Source organism: Lolium perenne, chromosome 7 (genome assembly GCF_019359855.2).
Source record: "Lolium perenne isolate Kyuss_39 chromosome 7, Kyuss_2.0, whole genome shotgun sequence".
Classification (NCBI taxonomy): Eukaryota; Viridiplantae; Streptophyta; class Magnoliopsida; order Poales; family Poaceae; genus Lolium; species Lolium perenne.
In genome coordinates, this window is record NC_067250.2 from 25,347,061 (window position 1) to 25,369,856 (window position 22,796).

General features: G+C 44.5%; 2 protein-coding genes across 4 annotated transcripts; one reads left to right on the forward strand and one right to left on the reverse strand.

The window, feature by feature from the left end:
• Positions 1-1,207: 1,207 nt before the first annotated feature.
• LOC127318059 (AP-1 complex subunit gamma-2) lies at positions 1,208-10,997 on the forward strand. Of its 3 annotated transcripts, none has more exons than XM_051348676.2 (19): positions 1,208-1,397; positions 1,479-1,781; positions 1,894-2,035; positions 2,437-2,610; positions 2,905-3,084; positions 3,481-3,635; positions 4,302-4,392; positions 5,268-5,431; positions 6,084-6,138; positions 6,224-6,346; positions 6,432-6,527; positions 6,999-7,126; positions 7,749-7,853; positions 7,956-8,245; positions 8,576-8,686; positions 8,765-8,842; positions 8,923-9,095; positions 9,530-9,634; positions 10,618-10,997. In XM_051348676.2, the coding sequence occupies exons 1-19, from the start codon at positions 1,354-1,356 to the stop codon at positions 10,711-10,713; spliced, it is 2,613 nt and encodes an 870-aa protein (XP_051204636.1). In that variant the 5' UTR covers positions 1,208-1,353; the 3' UTR covers positions 10,714-10,997. The 3 variants fall into 3 exon arrangements, with proteins under 3 accessions (XP_051204636.1, XP_051204637.1, XP_071679787.1); XM_051348677.2 differs by having other exon boundaries at positions 8,768-8,842; XM_071823686.1 differs by lacking the exon at positions 1,208-1,397 and having other exon boundaries at positions 1,649-1,781; positions 1,896-2,035.
• Positions 10,998-14,586: 3,589 nt separating this feature from the next.
• Positions 14,587-16,139, reverse strand: LOC127318058 (RING-H2 finger protein ATL46-like). The gene has a single exon (XM_051348675.2). The coding sequence runs from the start codon at positions 16,031-16,033 to the stop codon at positions 14,789-14,791; it is 1,245 nt and encodes a 414-aa protein (XP_051204635.1). The 5' UTR covers positions 16,034-16,139; the 3' UTR covers positions 14,587-14,788.
• Between the last annotated feature and the right edge of the window lie 6,657 nt (positions 16,140-22,796).

Genomic DNA, 22,796 nt, shown 5'->3' on the forward strand with positions numbered 1-22,796 from the left:
TCAAAAAGGCTTCAGTACGAGCAACGCATGAACAACATAAAGCCTACGCCTAGATCGCAAGATGCGATCTAGGCAGCATGATGCTTACCGGTAGAAACCCTCGAGACGAAGGAGTTGGCGATGCGCCGAGATTGATTTGTTGGTTGAACGTTGGTTGTTGTTTATTCCATAAACCCTAGATACATATTTATAGTCCAGGGGACTTTCTAACGTGGGAATAATCCCCACCGTGCACGAGACGAACTCTAACTTTTAATCTAAGATGCGATCTACTATAACTAAAGATACACGGGCAATCTAGCCCATTTTGCATATAAGGCCGATCCACGTATTTCTTCCGTATATAACCTTTAAGCTCATCTTGATCGCGGCCCACCTCTGACTCGGTCAAATTCTGGTGATAACACATATGTACACACCGAGTAAGTTGGCAAACTATACAATAAAGAATAATAGATAAAACAAGTTTAACAAAACACTCAGAAAATAAATAATGTAATATGATAGAATAAATACTTATAACATAACTACATGCATGAACAATAAAAAACTCATATGAATGCAATAGTGCAAACACAAGGGATAGAATAACACCGACCCGTGAATCAATAGCCCAATATATATCCTAATAAGTTTGGATTTCATATTCATAGTGTGACTATGTATCTGAGCTATTTGTTTAAAGAATGAACTCAACAACTCACTAACTACTAAATATTCTAGTATCCTAATAGCTTTGATGTTTCGAACGAAAACTAGATTATTTTGATAAAAGCCATCGAACAATCCTAAAGAAATTTCAGGTACGAATATCATGTGATTTTTGGCATACCATATCCATTGTCAATATCTGAATTGAATACCCTTTTCCTCCAGATTTTTGCAAACCGGATACATATTCTAAAATGAATTTGTTGAAAAATTATCTTATCTATTTAAACAACTAAAAATGCATATTCTTTCTATCAGTTGGATGGTGTTGTCACTAGAATATATTATTAATAAGATGTCTTCATTCGCATAATTTCCACGCTAACAATTACGTTTACATATGTGGCTAGAAATGAAATTTAAAAGGCCATGGCAGGGCACTTTGTCATTGTGTAAAAAAAGGAACACTAGGAATTTAGTACTAGTCACTAAGATGATTAGATTCCAAATGCCTAACTATTCCTCAAACGGACTAAACTAAGAAAACAAGGGGCCTCTTCGCAATTCGCACCACCACCACCACCACCACCACCTCCAGATCCAACCCGCCGTCGTCGTGGTCTTCCTCCTCCGCCCCGCGACGGCGAGATCCCCCGCCGCCTTGCCCTGTACTCCGTCGACAAGATCGTAGAGGAATTCTCCATGGACCTTTCCATGAATCCCTTCTCGTCCGGCACACGCCTCCGGTGAGCTTCCTCGGATCGCGCCCGCCCTATCCCTTCAGATCCGTTGCATCGTGTAAAACTGGTATTGCGGCGTTGTTGCAGGGACATGATACGCGCGATACGCGCGTCCAAGACGGCCGCCGAGGAGCGGGCGGTGGTGCGGCGGGAGTGCGCGGCGATACGGGCGGCCATCAGCGGGAACGACCAGGACTACCGGCACCGCAACATGGCCAAGCTCATGTTCATACACATGCTCGGCTACCCCACCCATTTCGGTCAGATGGAGTGCCTCAAGCTCATTGCTGCCGCGGGCTTCCCGGAGAAGCGCATCGGCTACCTCGGCCTCACGCTGCTGCTCGACGAGCGGCAGGAGGTCCTCATGCTCGTCACCAACTCCCTCAAGCAGTATCCATCTTGCTTGCCTATGCTTACTTTCGCCCTTGCTGCTCTGTGCTGTTGTTTATTTTGACGATGTTATGTTGATCCTCGAGTAACTGCTACTACTTAACGTGGTCAGAGATCTTAACCACTCCAACCAGTTCATTGTGGGCCTTGCACTCTGCGCCCTAGGGAACATCTGTTCCGCTGAAATGGCGCGTGATCTGGCCCCTGAGGTGGAGAGGCTGTTGCAAACTAGGGATCCAAATACAAAGAAGAAGGTACTCATTGTATAATATATGATACTTTTGTCCCTTCTGAAGACTGTTTTGAACATTATGGCAGTATTGCCATTCCAGCAGTCTGATACTACATATGGAAGAGTTATTATTTGGATGCCTCAACCTTGCAATGATTCTTCCATCATTTACCCTATCATAAGAACTGCAAAAGCTCACGCGACAGTGGATGCTATAAGTAGATCAGCATCAGTAGATTTGCGCTTGAACAGCAACTCTTATCATCTGGGGTGTTCTGATCAATACTATCATTATCGAAAGCTTATATTATGCTCATATCTTGTGCTTGCTGTTTTCAAACCGCCTAGCTATTCCTGTCTGGTTAGTTTTCAAATATGTGTTATGGAGTGCTATTATTGATTGTATAACACTCCTGTTTGTAGGCTGCCTTGTGCTCTATACGAATCGTAAGAAAAGTTCCAGACTTGGCAGAGAACTTCATGGGTTCTGCTGCATCATTACTCAAGGAAAAACATCACGGAGTTCTGCTATCTGCTGTCCAGCTGTGCACAGAACTCTGTAAAGCCAGCATTGAAGCATTGGAGTACTTGAGAAAGGTACAGTGCTGTTTCATGAACCATAGTGGGAAACCATTAGCATCGTTCCTCAAGACCATTCATTTGGTGATGCATGGACGCAATATTGCTATGATTTTATCATTATTGTTTTGTATCACTACATTCGTTCTCTATGTTGTGTTCATCATGAAGCAAAAAATATCATGTGTTCTCGTCTTTAATAATATTCATAAACAGTTTTTGTTAGATTATACCTGCAAGAATATTGCAAATATTTATATATACCTGTGACAGTAGTTGGTTAAGTATTCTTATATAACCTTCCTGTTTCAGCGTTGTGTCGAAGGTTTGGTCCGGATACTGAGAGATGTGTCCAACAGTTCGTATGCTCCAGAATATGACATTGCTGGCATTACAGATCCATTCTTACATATCCAAGTTCTGAGACTCATGCGGACCTTAGGTCAAGGGGATGCGGACTGCAGCGAGTACGTGAATGATATTCTTGCCCAGGTGATCTGTTCATCCTTGGTTTTACACACTTTGTTTCAAAGTACATTTGATCAATTCAGTGAACTAGAAATTTGGTTATTACAAGCTACATATTAGATCATTAGTCGCATGCTGTATAGAAACATGGTCTGTCTTAATGGGACTCGTCCTTGCAGTTTTTTTTCCTCGAACCTGCACCCAAGTCCTGTAAGAAGCTGGTAATTCATAAGTTATTTATAGAAATTCTTCCATTTAGGCCTTCTTGGGGTACTGTTTATGCATGTATTCTGTAACATGACTGTTTTCTCCTCGTTATGTTATCTTTTGGTAAAACATTTCTTTGTTATCAATTGCACTTGGCACTTTGTGTATCTTATAGCGAGTAGTTCATTGTTGACACTCCTAATGGATTTCCAGGTTGCAACAAAAACTGAGTCAAACAAGAATGCTGGAAATGCTATTTTATATGAATGTGTTGAAACCATAATGGGCATTGAAGCTACTAGTGGTTTACGTGTACTGGCAATTAACATTCTGGGTAGATTCTTGTCCAACCGTGATAACAATATAAGGTAAATTTTCTTTTGCTCTTGGATGACTAATTCACGGTGTAGAATATTTGTAGTTTCATGTCATTTTGCGGATCTGGAGTTCTGACTTGTCTCTGTAGTAGATGAGCATATTTCCAACCACTGTTTACAGACATTATAAATTCGTTCTCGCATATCAGGAATGAATAGAGCACTTGCACCATCGAGTTACTTTTTCCTTGTAAAAAATTATACAATCTCCTGTAAATAATTAGTAGAGTGACCTATATGGCACACATTTGCAGGCCTATATTTGATATGTATCATCATGTCTGGTTTTAGTTCAGTTGTTTGTTTTCCTGTAAATGCCAATTGATATTGTTGGTCAAAAACTTCGAGCTAATGTCAGTTCCAATGGCCCAAGATGAGTCTGTCTAAACTGTCCCTTTATCTCTTCATCCGTATTGTGCAAGTACTGACCAAAGCAGCGTATTCCGTGAATAGCAAAATTTCATACTTTATGTCTATTTTATGTAGACTTCTAACCTATATTTTGTTATTATTAACCTCCACTGTTGTAATCTGGACGCACTACGATCACTAGGTCATATGTTGTTGGCCCATGTGGACGAATGCAGGGGCTTCTTTCTCTATTGTTGTAATAGTGTAATAGATAATCGACACTTACTATGCATACTGTGTTTCCAGATACGTTGCTCTAAATATGCTTATGAAGGCCATGTCAGTTGACACGCAAGCAGTGCAAAGGCACAGGTCAACAATTCTAGAGTGTGTCAAGGTAATCGTGCGTACAACTCTACGCTACGGTATAATGTGTTTATTTAATTTCTTCTGGGGAAGTAAAAATGATCATACCTTTACAACTTTGAGATAAGCTTCACCCATGGTTTTAAAAGCGTAGCCAAGTCGTCGCCTAGGCGACACCTAAGCGTCACAGCGCCTGGAGATGGCAAGGCGTCGTCCTCGCCTTAGTTTCTTGTCTAAGGCGTCCAGATTCGACCTATTAGCCGTCCAGGTCGTCGCTTAGGCGGGGAAGGCGTCGCTCTGGCTGCTTTTGGACGCCATGGACAGGTCGAGCAGAAACAGAGGAGGCAAGCGGGGACCATGGCTGTAGGGGCTAGATAGAGGGGAAACAGAGGGGTGAGAGGGGAACAGAATAAGTCAGGGAATCCCATTCGCACAGAATGGAATCAATTGAGAGAGAGAGAGGAGCTGTGGTGTATGCCCGTGGTCTCTTTCCTCTCTCCTCCATGGTCTGCTGTGGAACAAGCCTCTCTGACTTTGCCTGTGGTGTGCCCGTGAGTGTGGCTCAGATCCCTGATTTACCTTTTCTCCCAAGGCTAGGCTCATTTCTGTTCTTATATATATGCCTTCGTTAGTGACACATGTAACAAGAGAAAGATGACTACACCATATTTCTTACCTTTGTCACCTTCCCTCCCTTTCCTGTTTTAGAAAACTATTCAATCTCCGAGTAAGCAATCGTGTATATTTATCCTCCTGACAATCAAAAAGCCTTATTGGCTTATTATCAACTTTTAATTGCATTCCACCCTGTTTATGGTTGTGCTACCGACCTTTCACTTGCTCGTCACTGGATACCTAGTTCCTTTTCTTTTCCACTTAAAAATTTAATCACGTATGCACTCTCAGGATGCAGATGTCTCTATTCGCAAAAGGGCCCTTGAACTCGTTTACTTACTCGTCAATGACACCAATGTAAAGCCTTTGACAAAGGAGCTTGTTGATTACCTAGAAGTAAGTGACGAGGACTTCAAGGAAGACCTCACAGCCAAAATATGCTTAATAGTTGAAAAGTAAGTCATGGCACATTCACCATCTCTATTGGCTGTTGGAAGAACATCTGATTTGCTATTACTTAGTTGCTCCAAAGATTTTTTGTACATCCACTGTTACATATATCTCGCAACATAATTGACAACTAATAAATATTCAGAAGTAAATGATGAATTTTCCTTGTCATACTGCAATTATTTCTTCTCCCGAGAGGGAGACCATGGTAGTTAAACTAAGGGTAATTTTTGTTAACATGAGGGGACAGTTTCTTTATTTTCATTTCACATTCCCCCTTTTGCCTAGAATACAGCAAAAGGCTTTGGGCCCAGTTTTCTGAGAGGGATGTCGTCATGCGAACTTAATTCTGGATGATGCATTGGAAATTCGGAATATATACTATAAGAGCATATCTGCCAACAAAATTTCTTGCATGTCGTGCTATTTAACAGGCTATAACATCAGTTTTTGACTTCAGAATTTTGTTTTGGTGTTTTTATGCTCTTTGTCAGTCACATAATGCTTCTGCTCATTCCTTTACCCCCTTACTATTGCTTAACTGTATCACATGTGAATAATCAACTTATCTTTGGAATCAGTGCCTGTCCTTTTGATTTACAACTTTCTTCTCTCCTGTTGATTTACAATACATTAACAGGTTTCTAATTCTAATAGGTTTTCTCAAGATAAGTTGTGGTACCTAGACCAGATGTTCAAGGTTTTATCTCTGGTATGTAACCACTATGAGCTTATTTTTCTTTTGCATGAGCCCAATAAGGAATACGCAAATTTATATTATACCCTTCTATATCCAGTCTGGAAACTTTGTGAAGGATGATGTATGGCATGCCCTTATAGTTCTGATAAGCAATGCATCTGAACTTCAAGGATACTCAGTGAGATCGTTATACAAGGCATTGCAAGCATGTGGTGCACAGGTATGGAGACATAATTAGTATTCTTTGTAAACTACGTGATTGAATTTCATCCTATCTGATGTGTCATCTACTTTGAATTATTTAGGAAAGTTTAGTTAGGGTGTCTGTTTGGTGCATTGGTGAATATGGTGAGATGCTGGTCAACAACATTAGTATGCTGGATGTTGAGGAACCAATCACGGTGAGTTGAAAATCCTTACCAGCCACCATAATTAGCTGATATATTTTCTGCTGAGGAATCACTCTGCAATGGGACCTTCATTTTGTAGCATTCATATTCTTGTTTACTTTCTACCCGCAGACTGTGCATCCACTGTGCTTGAACTGCTCCGAATTTAGTCATATTCAAGGCTTTGAAGGAGTAGCTCTTGGATAATACTTTTTTTTGCGGGGAATAATACTTATTTTTTAAATTCTTCTTCATGATTACCTTGAAAAATACCTATATATTAGTTCACCAGGAAAGTTGCTTGATCATTCATTTAGCCACACACAGATATTTCACTCTTTAAAGCACAGCAGCATGCCAGTTTAGTTTATTATTTCGATCTTTTTCCAGTGGATGATATCATTTTTCTGCATTTCAATTAATAGAATCGCACTTCACTTTTCCTATTGTCAAACGGCCTGGCCAATGCCTGAACTTGTTCAGGTAACAGAATCTGATGCGGTGGATGCTGTAGAGCTAGCTCTTAAACGCTACTCTGTAGACGTTACAACACGGGCTATGTGTCTTGTTGCTCTTTTGAAGCTTTCTTCACGATTTCCGCCAACTTCAGAGTAAGATGTCATACAACTCAACATTGCATTATTGTCGGTTTACCTACTACAATATTCAAAAATGATTTGGCTTTTAGCTGGTTAAGTTACATTGTTTCAGTTGACTTGTTCCATGGGTCTCCTGATTGACCTAAGGTTTGTTGTAAACAATACCACTGGTCATATGGTCATCATTTTCCAGTTCTCATAACTCATATCTATGCTGCGCTTGCACATGCACATGAACCTTCTGTGATTATACAATATGTTTCTACAAAGGCAATTGATGGCAAATATTATGTTGAAAATGTTGCAAGCTTACATTTTCAAACCTTTTAGTTTAATAATCATGTCTCATCGAATTTCTTAAGAGCCGGCTTGTTTTCCATAAGCCTAATGACTTAAACTAAGTGTTGGTGACGTTATTCATAGATTCACTATCCATTTGACTTTACCTTGGCTGGCAAGTATACGATTTTAATGCTGGAGCTTCAACTTTGCTGAAAGCTTGATTTGTTAGCCATGTTTTCCAAATTTCTGTTTATAATTATTGTATTCGTTGGAGCATGTATTTTTGTTTATCTGTATGTGAATATTGTTTTATGTTATCTATCACAAAGTGACTGTTACATTATGTTGCCAGGAGGATACAAGAGATTGTAGTTCAGAACAAAGGGAACACTGTGCTTGAGCTACAGCAAAGATCAATTGAATTTAATTCCATCATTCAAAGACACCAGTCTATAAAGTGGGTGACAGTTTTTAACAATTATTTCTCAAATCTGCATTAGTGTCATAGTTGTTTTCATAAACTAATATGTTTGTTTTGTGACTGCTGGTGTGCGTGCAGATCATCTTTGCTTGAGCGGATGCCTGTATTAGATGAAGCTAGTTATTTGGTGAAGCGAGCCACTTCTTCACAAGCGAGTGTTTCATTAAATAAATCTGCTCCAGCAGCCACTCCTGGAGGCTCCCTTAAGCTTCCAAACGGTGTAGCAAAACCACCACCAGCTCCATTAGCTGATTTACTTGATTTAAGTTCTGATGATACTCCAGCGAGTACTTCTGCCCCTACTGCAGCGCCTAATAATTTCCTACACGATCTTTTGGGCATTGACCTGACTGATTCTTCTAGTACAGGTTTTGACTCTATTATTTTGTTTCATACATAATTGCTTCTTATGCTTTTCTCTTAGCACTGATGAAAGAAGTGATGCTTTGTCACCATTCCAGTGGTTTCTGGCTTCTCACATTTGATACTGATTTTTGTTAGTAATGCATATTCGATGAGGATTAAGCATATGTGAATATGATATTGTTTAGGATGGCTCAATATTTTGTCAGTTCTGAGCTACTTTGAATTATCCTAAACAGGCCCTCGTGTGATTCTTAGCTATATTCCTGTACTGTTTTTAGTGTACATTGTCACTCCGAGTCTTGCTTATCAGGTTATTTCTTGTTTATTCTAAGGTGGAGCTCCATCTGCAAGTACAGATATTTTAATGGATCTTCTATCTATTGGTTCATCTCCTGTACAAAATGGTCCGCCAACAACATCGACTGTTATCTCTCCTGGCCAAGGTAAAGCAACTGTATTGATAATGTTTTTATCTTTCCGCCATGTCTGTCATACATGCTTAGTTATCTAGCACTGTGCAGCAGTGACTAAACATGCTTCTGCAACACCTCAAGTTTTCGATCTTCTCGATGGTTTGGCCCCAAGTTCACCACTCCCTGGTCCGCTCCTATCACTTGATTAATCTGGTAGCTTTCCTAATTATGAGGAAATTAACATACTCTACTTGCTTGCTCACCAGATGAACAAACAGCTTACCCGCCAATCACAGCTTTCCAGAGTGCAACTTTGAAGATCACCTTCAATTTTAAGAAGCAGCCTGGAAAACCTCAGGAAACTACAATGCATGTCAGCTTTACAAATTTGACTTCTGCTACATTGACAGATTTCATGTTTCAGGCAGCTGTACCAAAGGTAGCATCTCTAAAGTTCCTCTGATACCAACCCTTTTCAGCAATGGATTTTTTCATAACAAAAATCCGTTGACACACAAATGAAGAACTAACTGTTATTTCTCTAGTTCGGTTTCTGTGGCAAATCTGTAATTAGGCAATTTGAATTTTGTTGGGTAAAAAGCCATCTAGTGATTGGTAACTTATTTTATCTTTCACCTACTTTCGATTTCCAAAGCATCATCATCCTAGTTGACATGCAGTTCAGTTTTCGTTCAGGATTCTTGAAGGTCATTTGTTAAAATGTGCAAATAAAATTGTTTGCGAATGCCAAGGGGGTGACAGGACACGTATAATTGTTTTTTATTTGTGGAAAGCGTCATAATTCTCCTTTATAGTTATTTATCAAATAGCACAGATTGATAGTTCATATTTCTGTCCAAATCTGCATTTCAGTTCATCCAGTTGCGTTTGGACCCTGCTAGCAGCAGCACCCTTCCGGCCAGCGGGAAGGGTTCAGTTACACAAAGCCTCAGCGTCACTAACAATCAACATGGACAGGTATTTGACGATATGCCCTTCAAAAGTGGCTACAAACCTTTTCTGGTTTTCATTGGCTAGTGGTCTTTTTGTAAGCTTGAAAGAACCCATTTCACTGGCAACTCAGTCTTTTGCATGCTCGTGCCAAAGTATTATAAACAAGATGTCACCTTGAAGATGTCCCACACTTCTATGTTACACTATCCTTGGTATCATTGATCTGCCATTTGAGATCTAATGGTTGATGCTCCATCACACATTTAACAATAATGAAACAAACATCTATTTAAAACGAAAATATATGGTACTTGTACTACTACGTGCTGCATGCTGTGTGCATGGATTCCTAATCAACTAGGTGGGTCATTTGTTGATTAGCAGAACTACGTGGGTAGCTGTCAGTTGAACATTTGTCTACATGATCGAAGACCATAAGTGCATTGCTTCCTTTTTTTTTGTTGGAACTTGCTAATTCTACTTGATATACAGCACCATCTGTGATGTATCATCAACGCTATCGTTTGTTATCTGTCACGACAATCAGTTCTACATACAAAACGTCATTACGTGGCAATGTCGTCATTGAATCTTCAGTTTGACCCAGTTGGCCGAATTAGAAAGGATTAGACAGATAACTATTTGAACATGCATTTGGATGTTTTTTTTTATGTCGGTAAAGCACCCGACTTCAGCTCCCTGAACATTTGCAGCAAGGGAAATCATTCTATTTTCGTATGAAATGAAACTGTCGTAGCATATTGGTTGTGATCTGATTGTCCCTCTACACAGTCCAATTCTTGATACAACGACAGGAAAACATTCAATCCAGTACTAAAGTGTCCTATAGTCAGCCCTGCCATCTTCCAAGTAGAAGACTTGCACAAACATGGTCCTTGATACATGACGATTCTTTCTGTAAACTTGGTTTATGTTGCAAGTTTGCAGTTCTCTTTAGTTTCCTTGCGATTCTAATATGTTATTATTCTGCATTGCTTGCTTCACAGAAACCAATTGCTATGCGGATCCGGATTTCCTACAAAGTGAACGGCGAGGACAGGCTGGAACAAGGGCAAATCAGCAATTTTCCCGCTGGGTTGTAGTGCCACCTGTGTATAATGTTGTGATAGCTCTTTCATTGTGCTGCTGGCAAAGGCGAGTTTTTCCTTTTTTCTACCCCTCCATCAATTTCTTACCCTTCTGCTTGCCTGTTAGGGAGTTATGTACACTAGTTGGTTTTTGCCCTTTATCCTTACCATATTGTATAGTAGCTGGCAGCAAATTAATGACATGTATCCAGTTTTGCCAAAATGTATTTATACAAAGGTGTATATTACACTTGGAGGATAATCAAAGTTTTCAGCCTCCAGCTCACTTGAGGCAGCGATCTCCGTGTTGTATTTGTACCGTGTTATTCATCAATGTAAATTATTTATTTTTGTTTAATCGAGCTCATCCATAGCCTCAGTCTTGTCATACATAATGGCCCGTTACTATCTGTTGGGGGTGTTTCTTTTACTTGCGCACAAACATTTGGCAAACCCATTTGAAATCCAAAATCCTATTCAGTGCCAATTTGAACGGTGCCTATCTATTCAGTTTAAGTTGCCATTGCAAACTTTTTTTGTTTTTGGTTAGGCACATACGACTTGGTCCTGATCTGATGATGCCCCTCGAGACTCTGGGTGCTCCATAAATATGGTCTGACAAAGCACTGGAGAGCTTGTTTCGGGGTACATACATTCCAGTGAAAGTTGGTGCCCTGTCCACGATCCCTCATCAAAGTTAGTGTCAGATTGGCGGCACGCTTCAATGCGATAGGGTAGCATCAGCATCACCCAGAATAGTTGCTTCCTCTGCTGCCGTAGACTAGTCGCAATGCATAGTATCATATAGAAGTATCATGCATATGATACTACTACATGTTACTATCTCCACAATGCATGGTATCATATACTAGTATCATAGTCTTCATATATTAATTGTTTTGTAGAATCTCAATGCAAATAGATGTACAAGATTTACTTGACATTAATTTTTCTAGTAATATGTGCTATGATACTGTATCTACCTATGATACTAGTATCCTCTCTCTCCTCCTTAATAGCACTGCCACATCAGCATTTTGCATGCATGGAATGCATGATACTACCTATGATACTCCCATTGTGGGTAGCCGTAGTGGCAGCGTTCACAAGCCTTTACTACTGACACTTTTGCCACTTCGCGTTTCTATTTCTTTGTCTAAAGTACCATGCTGGAGTGTACAGTATTGCATTAGTGTGCTAGAGCGGTGGTGTACGTGGGTTCCGTACTTTCGTGTGTGCCTCTGCATTTTCACTCCTTTGTGCAATACAGTTTATCTTTCCTTTGGGGTGTTTTACCAACTTGTTATCCATTTTGGACAACAGCTTTTCAGTTTTCAGCATCCAGTACTTTTTTATTAGCGGTGCACCTGCTGGAGCATGATTTTTGCCCGCATTTTTTGGGCGCCAGCCTAAAACAACTTTAGTGCATATTTTTGCACACAAGCTTTTCAGTTTTCACATCAACGGCTACCAAAACCAGGCAAGAAAAAGGCGTATTTAATTGGATACGAAGTGTGGCCACGATGGACCCTGACATCTCACTGAAGGTTAGCAACAGTAGATAAGTATCATTGTTCATTTAATATCAGATACAGACACATTAACAACACACAGGCATAGACAGGGCCATCTCTTCGTGCTCGCGTCACATGTACCTGCAGCCGCATCGTCGCGAAGGCTAGACGACGATAAACACGGCTACTTGTACCAGCACAGGCACCATGTATCGCTTTCCAAACGCTGCGGTCCAAGCATTGAGCCAATGCTCCTCTGATTTGCTAACTAGTTAATCACATTCCTGCAGCTTTACTAGCCTGGCCTTGATTCTTGAGACCGTCAGCAGAATCCGCGCGAAATATTTGGCAGATATGCGTTCACCTCACCTGTCGGCAACGGCGTTAATTATATCCAGAAACATCACATTACTTGCGCTCACTCCCTCTGTCACCTAGCTAGAAATGTCTGAAGGTTGTTGTTTTCAGCATGGAATATTTGATACCCCTTCTGTTTTCTATGTTAGGTGTCGCTTATCGTGCTAAATCAAGATATGAGTAGCTCTAAACAATTCTTGAGTATAATATTTTCAGATATGTTAGGTGAACCACAGAGCTAGTATAAGCATGCTCCTCCATCTGATCTATAAAAAATATCGGGTTTTACTTCAAATTTAAACTTAAATAAAATAAATTTAAACCCTGGCACTTATTATGAATCGGATGGAGCATTACTAGTTGTAGTTTCAGACGTTTGATTGGAACTATTACGGTCCCAAATACGAAGTAACAACTTTTAGCAAACGGCCGATGGAATTTCAGTTTATCATCACCGGCCAATAGTAGGTCATACTCCTTCTTCCTTTTTTTTGCGAGGAAGAAGGCGAATTCATTGATACTCCGAACTTACAGAAAAGCCCAGAACAAAGCCAAAATTACAAAGAAGTCCTGCTGAGCTCCAGCTTCGACGGCAACCAGGACGAGAGGGAGACGCGCCGCTGCCGATCTTCGTCTTCAAGCCTTGGATCGACGAAATCCCCATGACAGCCGGGAAGTCCCCGCTCACCGCCCCGTAGGGGTAACGCCCAGGACGTCTCCGCCGCAAAGCATCGAAACGCCATCTTCACCTTATTCGCACATCCGATCCAGTGCCACGCCAGATCGGACCGGGGAGATCCACGCCGCGCGAATCCAGAGATCCGCGAGCGCGGAAGACGCAGGCGCACCGTCGCAAAGCTCCGCCGAGCTCCGCCGATGGAGGGGTCGCACACCTGCACCAAAAGCCACATCAGCGCCGCCGCCGCCTCCGCAACGCCGCCCGCAACACACCCACACAACCCTACACTAACTACAACCGTGAAACGAGGATCCCCCGCCCTCCCGCCGCCGAGGCGGCCGACGGAGGGCGAGAGATCCAGCGAATCCCAGGTGGAGAGGTGGATCGGACGGGAAGTTTCACAAAATCGCCTCCGCTACAGTGACAGGGGAGGAGAGACGTCCAGGCTAGGATGCATGTTAACTTCATAATTCCAAATGCATATAACATGAAAATATACATTGAGTTGATGTTGTAGATGTTGATATTATTTTATATCCATATGATCAAAATTTGGGTCTCCTTTGATTCATAGGATACGGAAACTATATATAGGAATAGAGAAGACATATGATTGGAATATCATTGCCTACTTGAATCCTATGAAAAGATGAAGTGGGTTTGATTGTACCAAAGAAATTTTCCATGATGAAGATAGTTTCCTATAAATCAAACAAATTATGTAGATTTTTTTCCATAGAATTTAAATTCTGCATAATTCTTATACAAATTCTACGAATAGAAGGAGACCTTATAAAGTTTGAGTAAAGGGCCCGTAGCCAACGATCTCGGAAGGCTTCAACGTTTCATCGCCGGAAAGCTAATGGTATGCGTGCAAGCTGATCGCTTCCGTTCTCCGAACCTCGCAGAAACGCTTCAACATAAAGTTGGTAGCTTGCTTTGCTAATGTACTCAACTGACTAATCAAAATCGTAGCCAAGACGTAAGTAGCTGTAGCAGCGTGACTTACTAGTACTACAAGGTACTTGAAAGTAGGTAACCGGTACGTACTCGATAGGTTGCTATAGCATTGGGTGTAATCAGCAGTTCTTCAGGTAACAGGTGAGAATATCTCGTACTGCTTGAGTGTGGCCTAATGTATGCCAAAATTAACCTAGATTCAGTACCTTGGTGACCAGTAAGCCAAATAAATAATTTTGTGTTTGCTGAAGTAGTTCAGTTCATCAATTCCTGAATTCCAAACAGGACTGGTCAATTGGTTGTTTGTAATTTGGTACTACTTTCAAGTTTCAGTGGTCATTCTTGATGGAGTTTCACTATAACTGTCAGAAGACGGAGTTTATCATGAAACTAAACGCTGTTGAAGAATGAGAGATCAACACTCACCTGTAAACGAGTACAGTAGTTATGAACAGATTTTGATCGGTCAGCAAACACGAAGAAATTGCTCCGGCTCAAGAGAGTTTGCATTTGCAAGTTGCAACTCACATGCATACTATGACAAAAAAGGCAGCACATTTGGTCATTCGTCTTGTGCTTGTCACGATTCCCCAACGCTTCTCCTTGGCCACTGCAACGCGCCGTCCACCGCCGGCGAGTCGCCGTCGGACGCGAGCACGGGGAGCTTCCCCTTGCCGTTGCGCGGCCACTGCCAGATCTTGGACACCGAGAAGCTGTCGCCCTTGCTTCCCGCGCTAATCTTCTTCCCCTGGCCGCCGGCCGGATTGGCGGCGCTGGCGACGATCCCTCTCGCCCCCCTCATCCTCTCCGCTCCACCATTCGTGCCGTCGCCGTTCCGCCGGTGGACGGACACCTGCAGGCTGGCCTCGGCGAGGACGTACTGGTAGGAGCCCATGGAGTAGCACCTCCTGGCGTCCAGGCTGCTGCTGCTGCTCGTGTCGCCCTCCACAATGCCGCCCGTGGCGGCGTTGACGGGGCCGGCCGCCCTGGACGTGTTCTTGAACTTGCCGAGGCGCACGGGGAACACCGCGTCCTCCTCCCGCTTTCTCCAGTCCTCGTCGAGCGCGGCGTCGAGGAGGAGCGCGGCCGCGTCGTCGGCGGCGAGCGCGCGGCGGCAGAGCGGGCACGTGGAGTTGGAGAGCAGCCAGGTGTCGATGCAGTCGATGTGGAAGGCGTGGCCGCAGAGGGGCAGCAGCCGGAGCCGGTCGTCGCCGGCGAACTCGCACAGGCAGACGGCGCAGTCGAACGGCTCCTTGGCGCCGGAGCCGACCACCACCTCGGCGTAGAGGAACACCGGCAGCGCGTCGATGACGGCCTGGTCCAGCCCGGAGTCGTGCAGGTGGAACAGCTGCTGCAGCTGCCGCTGCAGCGCCGACTCCTCTCCCTCACCACCGCCACCAGCCATCTCCCCGCCCTCCGCGGCCGCCGCGCGCGCACGGGCGCGCCACCGCAAGAACTTGACCAGGAGATGCAGCAGGCCGATGACGAAGACCACCACGGCCAGTACCACCAGCACGAACAGCACCACCGGGCTAACCCCCAACCCCCTTCCGCCGCCGCCGCCGTCCTGGGTCGCGGCTAGCAGCATCTTCTCCCCCTCCTCTTGGTCGTTGGCCGGTGTGCTCCGGGCAATGCGCCGCTCATTTCGTGCGGGGAAGCTCCCCACCCCAGCACTTTTGAGCTGAGCTGAGCTTCCCGGAGTGGTTGGCTTCTTGGTTCCCGCAGCTCGCAAGGTGCTCCGAGGATCCGGACTATTTAGGTGAACGAACGGATCGATAGTGGGAAAGGCCAGCCAGCGATTAGGGGCAGAGGGTGGTGGTGTCATGTGTGACAAAACCCCATGTTTATGCGCAACAAGAAGTCAAGAACCAACCCCCAATAAAACCACCATGGCTGGCTGCAAAGGTGGCTGTAGCTGCTTTGTGCGCTCGAAGGTGAAGAGGACACGATAAGCTAGGAAGATACTCTACGTGGACGATCCTTGTGTAGTGTGTGGGGTCGAGCACTCGAGCTCCATCACCATTCACCACTCAATGGTATCAGCACCTTCAGATCGTGCGATGATGAGACACATTAGATCGCAATCGAGCTTCAGGTCAGATCAGGTCTAAATCTACGTGCAATCTTTTCTACTCCCTTCCCCTAAAAATAGGCGTCTCAGTTTTTATCAAAATATAAACGTATTTGTAACCAAAATGTGATTTTTATGTACTATTTTTTCAATGATAAACACATTCGCACCTATGAGCCAATAGAAGCCCCGTTTTCAAGTTTGTCTTATAGCTGATGTATTTTATGCATTTTGGCATTTAGAAATGTGGGTTTTATGTACTTTCTCCGATCCAAATTACTAAACTTTGGCTAAATATGGTTGTATCTAGACGTGTTTATTGACTAGATATGCGAATCAATTAATATGAGGGAGGGAGTATCTTTTATGATTAAGTTCGTTTGCACCTATGAGCCAAAACATCACCTCTAGTATCACCCTATTTTTTTTAAGCACATCTTACAGGTTTTGCAATTCCTTCCTTGAATGATTAGTTGTAACATTTGTTTTTGTAAGGAAGGTGCGCGTGTAGCTTGCCGTGTTCACTTTCGACATACCATGTTGTCTTTACTTGATCAACTAAGCTATGTGGTTACTAAACAAAAGACAAAAAAGAAGAACCTAACGTTTCTGCTTGTTGAAGATAGGAGTTAGGTACCGTGTTCTTTGCTCGGATTCTAAATTTCGGGTAGGAGCTGTGGTGCAAGGAACCCGGGGTCTACTGCGAAGATATCCTTTCGATTTTGTTCTTGTGGTTTGGCCCCTCTTGCGATGTAAACAAAAGATGAGGAAAGGATAAAGAAAAATCAAAGAATATTTGGTCACGGTAGGTAAAAAGAGTTGGGAAAATGACCGCGGTAGTTGTGTTGAGAGCGAGTTCTGGAATTGTTGCTTGGCTGCTTCCAGTTTATTTTATTTCCTCCAATTTATATTTCTCATCGCTAATATGGGTGTATCTAGAACTAAAATGTGTTTAAATATATCAATATTAGGAATAATAAATATAAATCATACATTAGAGGGACCGAGGGAGTAGCTTTTGAGTAAGATTTGCTTTAAAATGCCATAACGAAACAGAGGTGGATTTTTTTTTGAGCTGAGGTGGATTTTAGGCGGCATTCCAGTTACATCTCTTCCATTTAGGTACGGATGCAGATCTTCAACGAAATAAATCCATAGTTTTTCACGCTATTGAATACGAAAACAACATGCATAGAGCTGGGAAAGGAGACCAAGGAACCCTATTTTTTGTGACACTTTGAAATTTTCAAAAAATGTAAACTAAAAATCTGCATAAATTCAATTCAGAACATGGGAGCATATGCTCCTGCCACCGGAAAAAAATATTTTACAATGTTAAAAAAACTTGAGCAAATTTTTTCGCTCTTTACGTATCGACATTCTACGTGCGCACATCAAGTTTTGCCAAAAATCGACATTTTTCGTGACTTGTGTGAAAAAGACAAATAAAATGTCACGTACACAACCTATTTTATACCAAAATGTGTATTTTTTAATGATGACACTAAAAATGTTGGCTTTCCATGAAACTACATGGCAAACATGTAGAATTTCGAGATGTACCCATTAAATTTTGTGTTTAAATTTTTGAATATTTTCAAAATATATTTAAAACGAAATTTTAAAACCGGGAGCATATGCTCCGGGGTGCCAAAACAACACTCCCAAAAATCTGGTCATACATTGTGTTGTATCTTGTGCATCTGTAAAGTTTCATCCCAAAATATGATAATATGTGACCCGTGTAAAAAAGAGAAGACATACGTAAATATGTCATGTACTACTTACACATCATTTGTTCTTTTTCATGTAGTTCACATATTATCATATTTTGAATAAAACTTCGCAAATGCACATGATACAACACAATGTATGTCTAGAATTTAAGTCTATATTTTCGATAATTTGAAAGTGTAGCAAATAAAATGTGGTGCACCCGCAAGTTGAGATTAGAGTTTCCCCACCAAAGCACGCAAAGCTCGTTCAGAGGGACGGTGTCACTGTGTGAGCGTCAAGCTGGGCTGGAGCGATGGAACTGGCCCCTTCGCGTACGTAAAACAGAGAAAAGTCAGAACGGTAAACCAAAAATTCAGCAGCTACACACTGCACGGTACAGCTAGCGGACACGCACGAACTCGTAGGAGGAGGAAGGAGACGAAGTATCAAATCACGGCGCTCGGACTCATCTGTTCCTGGCACGTTGACGAGTGGGGCAGCAGCAGGGGGCCACAGAATTGGCCGGGGCCGCGCACGCTCGTGTCGTCCCGTTCGTCGACATGGCCGTTCACCGGTGAACTCGTCGTATTTTCCTGCTGAAAACAGCCTTCTACGGTCGAACGGATACGAAGTAAGGATAGAACGTTCTTACAAAGAATCAATACATTACAAGAGACACGTATCCAGAGAGGCGATTAAGGAGGCGTTTAGAGTTCCCGGCTTGACCTGCCCTAATTCTGTGGCCTTCGGGCCATGGAGGCGGGTTGGATCTCAGTTACTGTTGACGAGAGGGTTTCGTTTTTTACGGTTTCAGGGTTAAAGTTTGGTGTGGCGGCGTTTAGGTGGTGCGGTGGTGTCTTCTTCAATAAAGTATCCCCGGCTAACCCCATATATTTCGTCGGCGACGCCGAGGAGCTTGGTGGTGGTGTGGTTCTCGTGCCAAATGTGCTCGTTGCAACATATATGATGTCATGGTTAAGGTTATGACCTAGCTTATTTTTCCTTAAGTTCTATGATTCTTAGGCCAAATGAGGTAAGCCATTACCTTAAGCATAGTTCGCTATAAGGTGCCCATATTAACGAGGGAGCTCCTCGACAATGCCCACCATGAGAGGCTTAGGGTTAACGGAATTCTGCTTGTTAGCACGAGACATCGGATACCAAACGAATAGAAGGTGAGATTTACTCAGGTTCGGCGCCTTCGATGAGGTAAAACTCTTACTCCTGCTTGTCTGATCTTAATTTATCGATGAAAAATGTTACAATGGGGCAACCGATAGACTGCGTTGTGGCGATCTCGCCGGAAGGCAAGATTTTTAGGGTTTGGTGTATGCGAGATTGTGTAGGTTGATTGGTGTCCTCCGGCATGCCCTCTCCTGGCCTCCCGAGAGTTTTGCTCGGATTCAACTATGTTACAGTGAGATCTAATCTATCATTTTCTTATTCGACGTTTTTCATGTCTTGTCTATCAAGAATCCGTCTCCTTCTATCTTTACGCCGTTGCAACCGACGTATTAGACCATCTTACTGGGTCAAATGAGGTAGGCCAAAGTCAGATACCCGAAAGGTAATATCCATATCACATATGGCGCAACTGCACGGGCTTTCGAACAACAAACAATGTTGACTTTATTAGTTTTCCTTCACGTAAAACCCCATTTTTTTTCCTAGCACTAAGAAGTTTTTTTTCTGAACCAAGTACAATAAACTTAATCTATAATTGTAGGAAACCAAATGTGAAAAATAGAAGACTACTTCGTTACATGCTGATGACGCTAGCTTTCTAAAATTTATTGTATTTTCTATGTTGTTTCCGTTGTTCCGATTTTAAAGGGACAGCACTGAGCGTCCCCCGGGGATTAGAAATCTGATCCCCCGGGTCCCCAGCCGTTAGATCGGTCTGTTTGGGTAGTTTTGGGCCGTTTGATCAAAGTATCATCTCACTTTTCCACTTTTGCTACCATAATGTACCAAAGTAGCAAAAAACGGTTTTACTGTAGCAAACTCTATTTTCACCTAAAATCCCACTTTTGCTTCCATAAAAGCACCATTGTAGCAAAACTGGCCCAATTGTAGCAAAAAGGTTCACGCCTAGAGACTCACCGGAGACCGCCGGAGATCTCGCCGGAGATCACGTAGAAAAAACGTTACGATTGTAGCAAAAATAATCTGCCAATGTAGCAAAAGCGACCTCATTAGAGACATCGCTGGTGACGTCGCCGGAGACCTCGCCGGAAAACCTCGTCGGAGAATGGGTAGCAAAAAAAAAATGCTATAGTAGCAACAATATAGAAGAAAAGTAGCAAAAAACAAAGGACCGTTGTAGCATCCCCGCTTGTGCCTTGGTAGCGCGCAAGACACTACACAAATGGTAGCAGCTGCCCTATGGCTTGGTAGCAACCCGTCTCCATGATGGGAGCAGCCCCGCAGTGCACTGAAGCAAGCGGAGGAGAGCCATGGCGGCCAGCCTTGCAGCATGACAGAAGGAGGCTCATGACAGCACACCTTGCAGAGGCGGCGACGAGAGCCATGGTGGCGTGCCTTGCAGCAACGGCGGAGGGAGGCCCATGGCGACGGCGGGATTCATGGTGGCGGCGGCGAGAGCCATGGCGGCGCGACTTGCAGCGGCGGCGGAGGGATGCCCATGGCGGCGCGACTTGCAGCGGCGGCGGAGGGAGGCCTTCAGGGTCCTGTTCCGGGCCAATCGCCGCCGCCTCCTTGCACCAGGGCCTTTCCCCCCGCCGCCCCGCGCGACGAGATCTTCTCCAGGCTTGGATCTACGGGGGACGCGCGGCGGTGGTACTCCACGGCGGGATGCGCGACAGTGGTGGAATCGCGCGACGGCGGAGCTCTGCAAGGTGGTGCACGGTACTGGCGGAGGGCTATCGGCGCAGGCGGTGGCAGTCTACCGGCCGGGAGGGGACGAGTGGCCCGGCGTGTTTGGGGATTATCCCATCGTGCGCGAGAGAAAAAAACTGGGCGAGGATGAGCCCGAAGGTGGGACCCATGTTGACACGCGGCATACGCTCGAGGCGGAGGATCTAAGCGCTGTTCCCCCGGGGGAACATTAGCGTTTTCCATTTTAAAGAGCTGAGAAAACGATCGCGGTCGGGCTGACAGCGACCTGTGAAATTGCCGCTTGGTATGTTTTGCCACCCGTTTAGCATCGTGAGCTACAAATGTGAGAAGATTTTCTATGTCAACCGAGCTCTCCGACCGGTACACGCGTACAACTACCGGACGCGCAGGCACGGACTCGTAGGCAGCAGGAAGGAGACGAAAAAATCAAATCAAATCAAATCAAAGCGCGGCGCTCACGGTCCCGGTCCCTGGCACGTTGACGACGGCGGCGCCCACGCCGTCGCCACGCCATGGATTGGGCGGGGCCGTGCCCTCGTGGCTTCCCGTCTGTGACCGCAGTTGAGGAGCAGAGAAGATTCCAACAGGTTTACCTAGGGGCTCGACCTATTTCGGTCATCAAAAACGATTGTACGTATTTATCTGTGTTCGCTAGTGGACGTGAAATTGTACTTCTGGCCACGATTGATAGACTGCGAGGCATATTGTTGTTTTAGAAATTTTCACTGATAAAAAATAGAAATAAGAGAAAAAAACATAGGGAAATCGAAAATGGAGCAATGCCTGCTAGTGCTGGGCGTCTAGTCGTCGCGAGTGAGGTCAAGGATCTCGGACATCTCCCATGGCCAGTCCGGCAATGGAAGGTGGTAATACCGGCGACAGCGGAGGGGGAAGAGGAAGGGGAGCCAACGCCGCGACTCGGGCCACCGATCCCTCACCATAGGAGGAAGAGGAAAGGGAGCAGGAGAGAAGATGCACGCCTCGCGCTTAGGTGTCACCGGCCTCCCCTGCGCCAACGTAGACTCGCAAAGCTAGACGGCGAAGCCATCCCACTAGGCGAGCTGGTGGAGCTCGCTTTGGGCAATGGTGAGCTCGATGGCATCGTCCTCGTTGATTTCCGGCGGCTGGTGCTCTAGATCCTACGCCGCGCCGCCGTTGTCGAAGTGCTCGTTGTCTCCGCCCTCGATGAAGTCGTCGGCTTTGCCCTCGTCGTCGTCCCCGTCTTCCACATCGGTGAGGCCGTTTGTGAGTTCCCGGTTGAAGAACTCGACGTCGCTGAGGTATCCTGCTCGATGGCGCGAGTAAAACTCCCACACCCCTAACGTGATCCAATTGTATGAGTTGAGGGTGAATGCTTGATCGTCGCGCAGACCCATCGGCTGTATGAATCGGCGGCGGCGGACCTCGTTGCACCGCTCTCGTCCCTCACGCGACACAGGAGGGACCGACACACGACGAGAGTTGAGGTACCTGCTTCCCCCGCAGGCTGGCATCCGACCATGGCTCCGACCGTTTCACCTCCCATATCTGGCGCGCAAACTCCACCGTGACGTAGCAACGCTGCCACCACTCCTTGCCGCCACACGAGGAGCCAGCCTTGCCATCGTGTTTCGTCTTGCGGAAGGGCCAGATTTTGCCCATGGCGTAGCTCGGGAGAAGGCGGGTGGCGAGGAGTAGGACGATGGTAATGGCGTAGGCAAGGAAATGGCCACCGTTAGTGCCCCTTAAAAAGGTTAGACTGCTACCTCGCCTTCAATGCTCTGGCGCTAAAGCTGCAACGACGCTGTTAGTGGAGGTGCACAGAAGGCGAGATGCCATTAATGCGGCGCACAAAGCTGTGCCGCGCCACCCACCAGTACGTGAAGCAGCCACAGTTGCTAGCGGGTGGGCCTAAGTGCGAATGACGTGGAGGTGTGCGCTTATCACGCTGTGTTTGTGCAGA

Bases quoted from the DNA above. Each gene is read 5' to 3' on its own strand.
- LOC127318059 (XM_051348676.2), top strand. From the start codon at position 1,354: ATGGACCTTTCCATGAATCCCTTCTCGTCCGGCACACGCCTCCG. The intron at 3,085-3,480 runs GTGATCTGTTCA...ATGGATTTCCAG, and splicing joins TGAATGATATTCTTGCCCAG to GTTGCAACAAAAACTGAGTC. The intron at 9,096-9,529 runs GTAGCATCTCTA...TCTGCATTTCAG, and splicing joins TTCAGGCAGCTGTACCAAAG to TTCATCCAGTTGCGTTTGGA.
- LOC127318058 (XM_051348675.2), bottom strand. From the start codon at position 16,033: ATGACACCACCACCCTCTGCCCCTAATCGCTGGCTGGCCTTTCCCACT.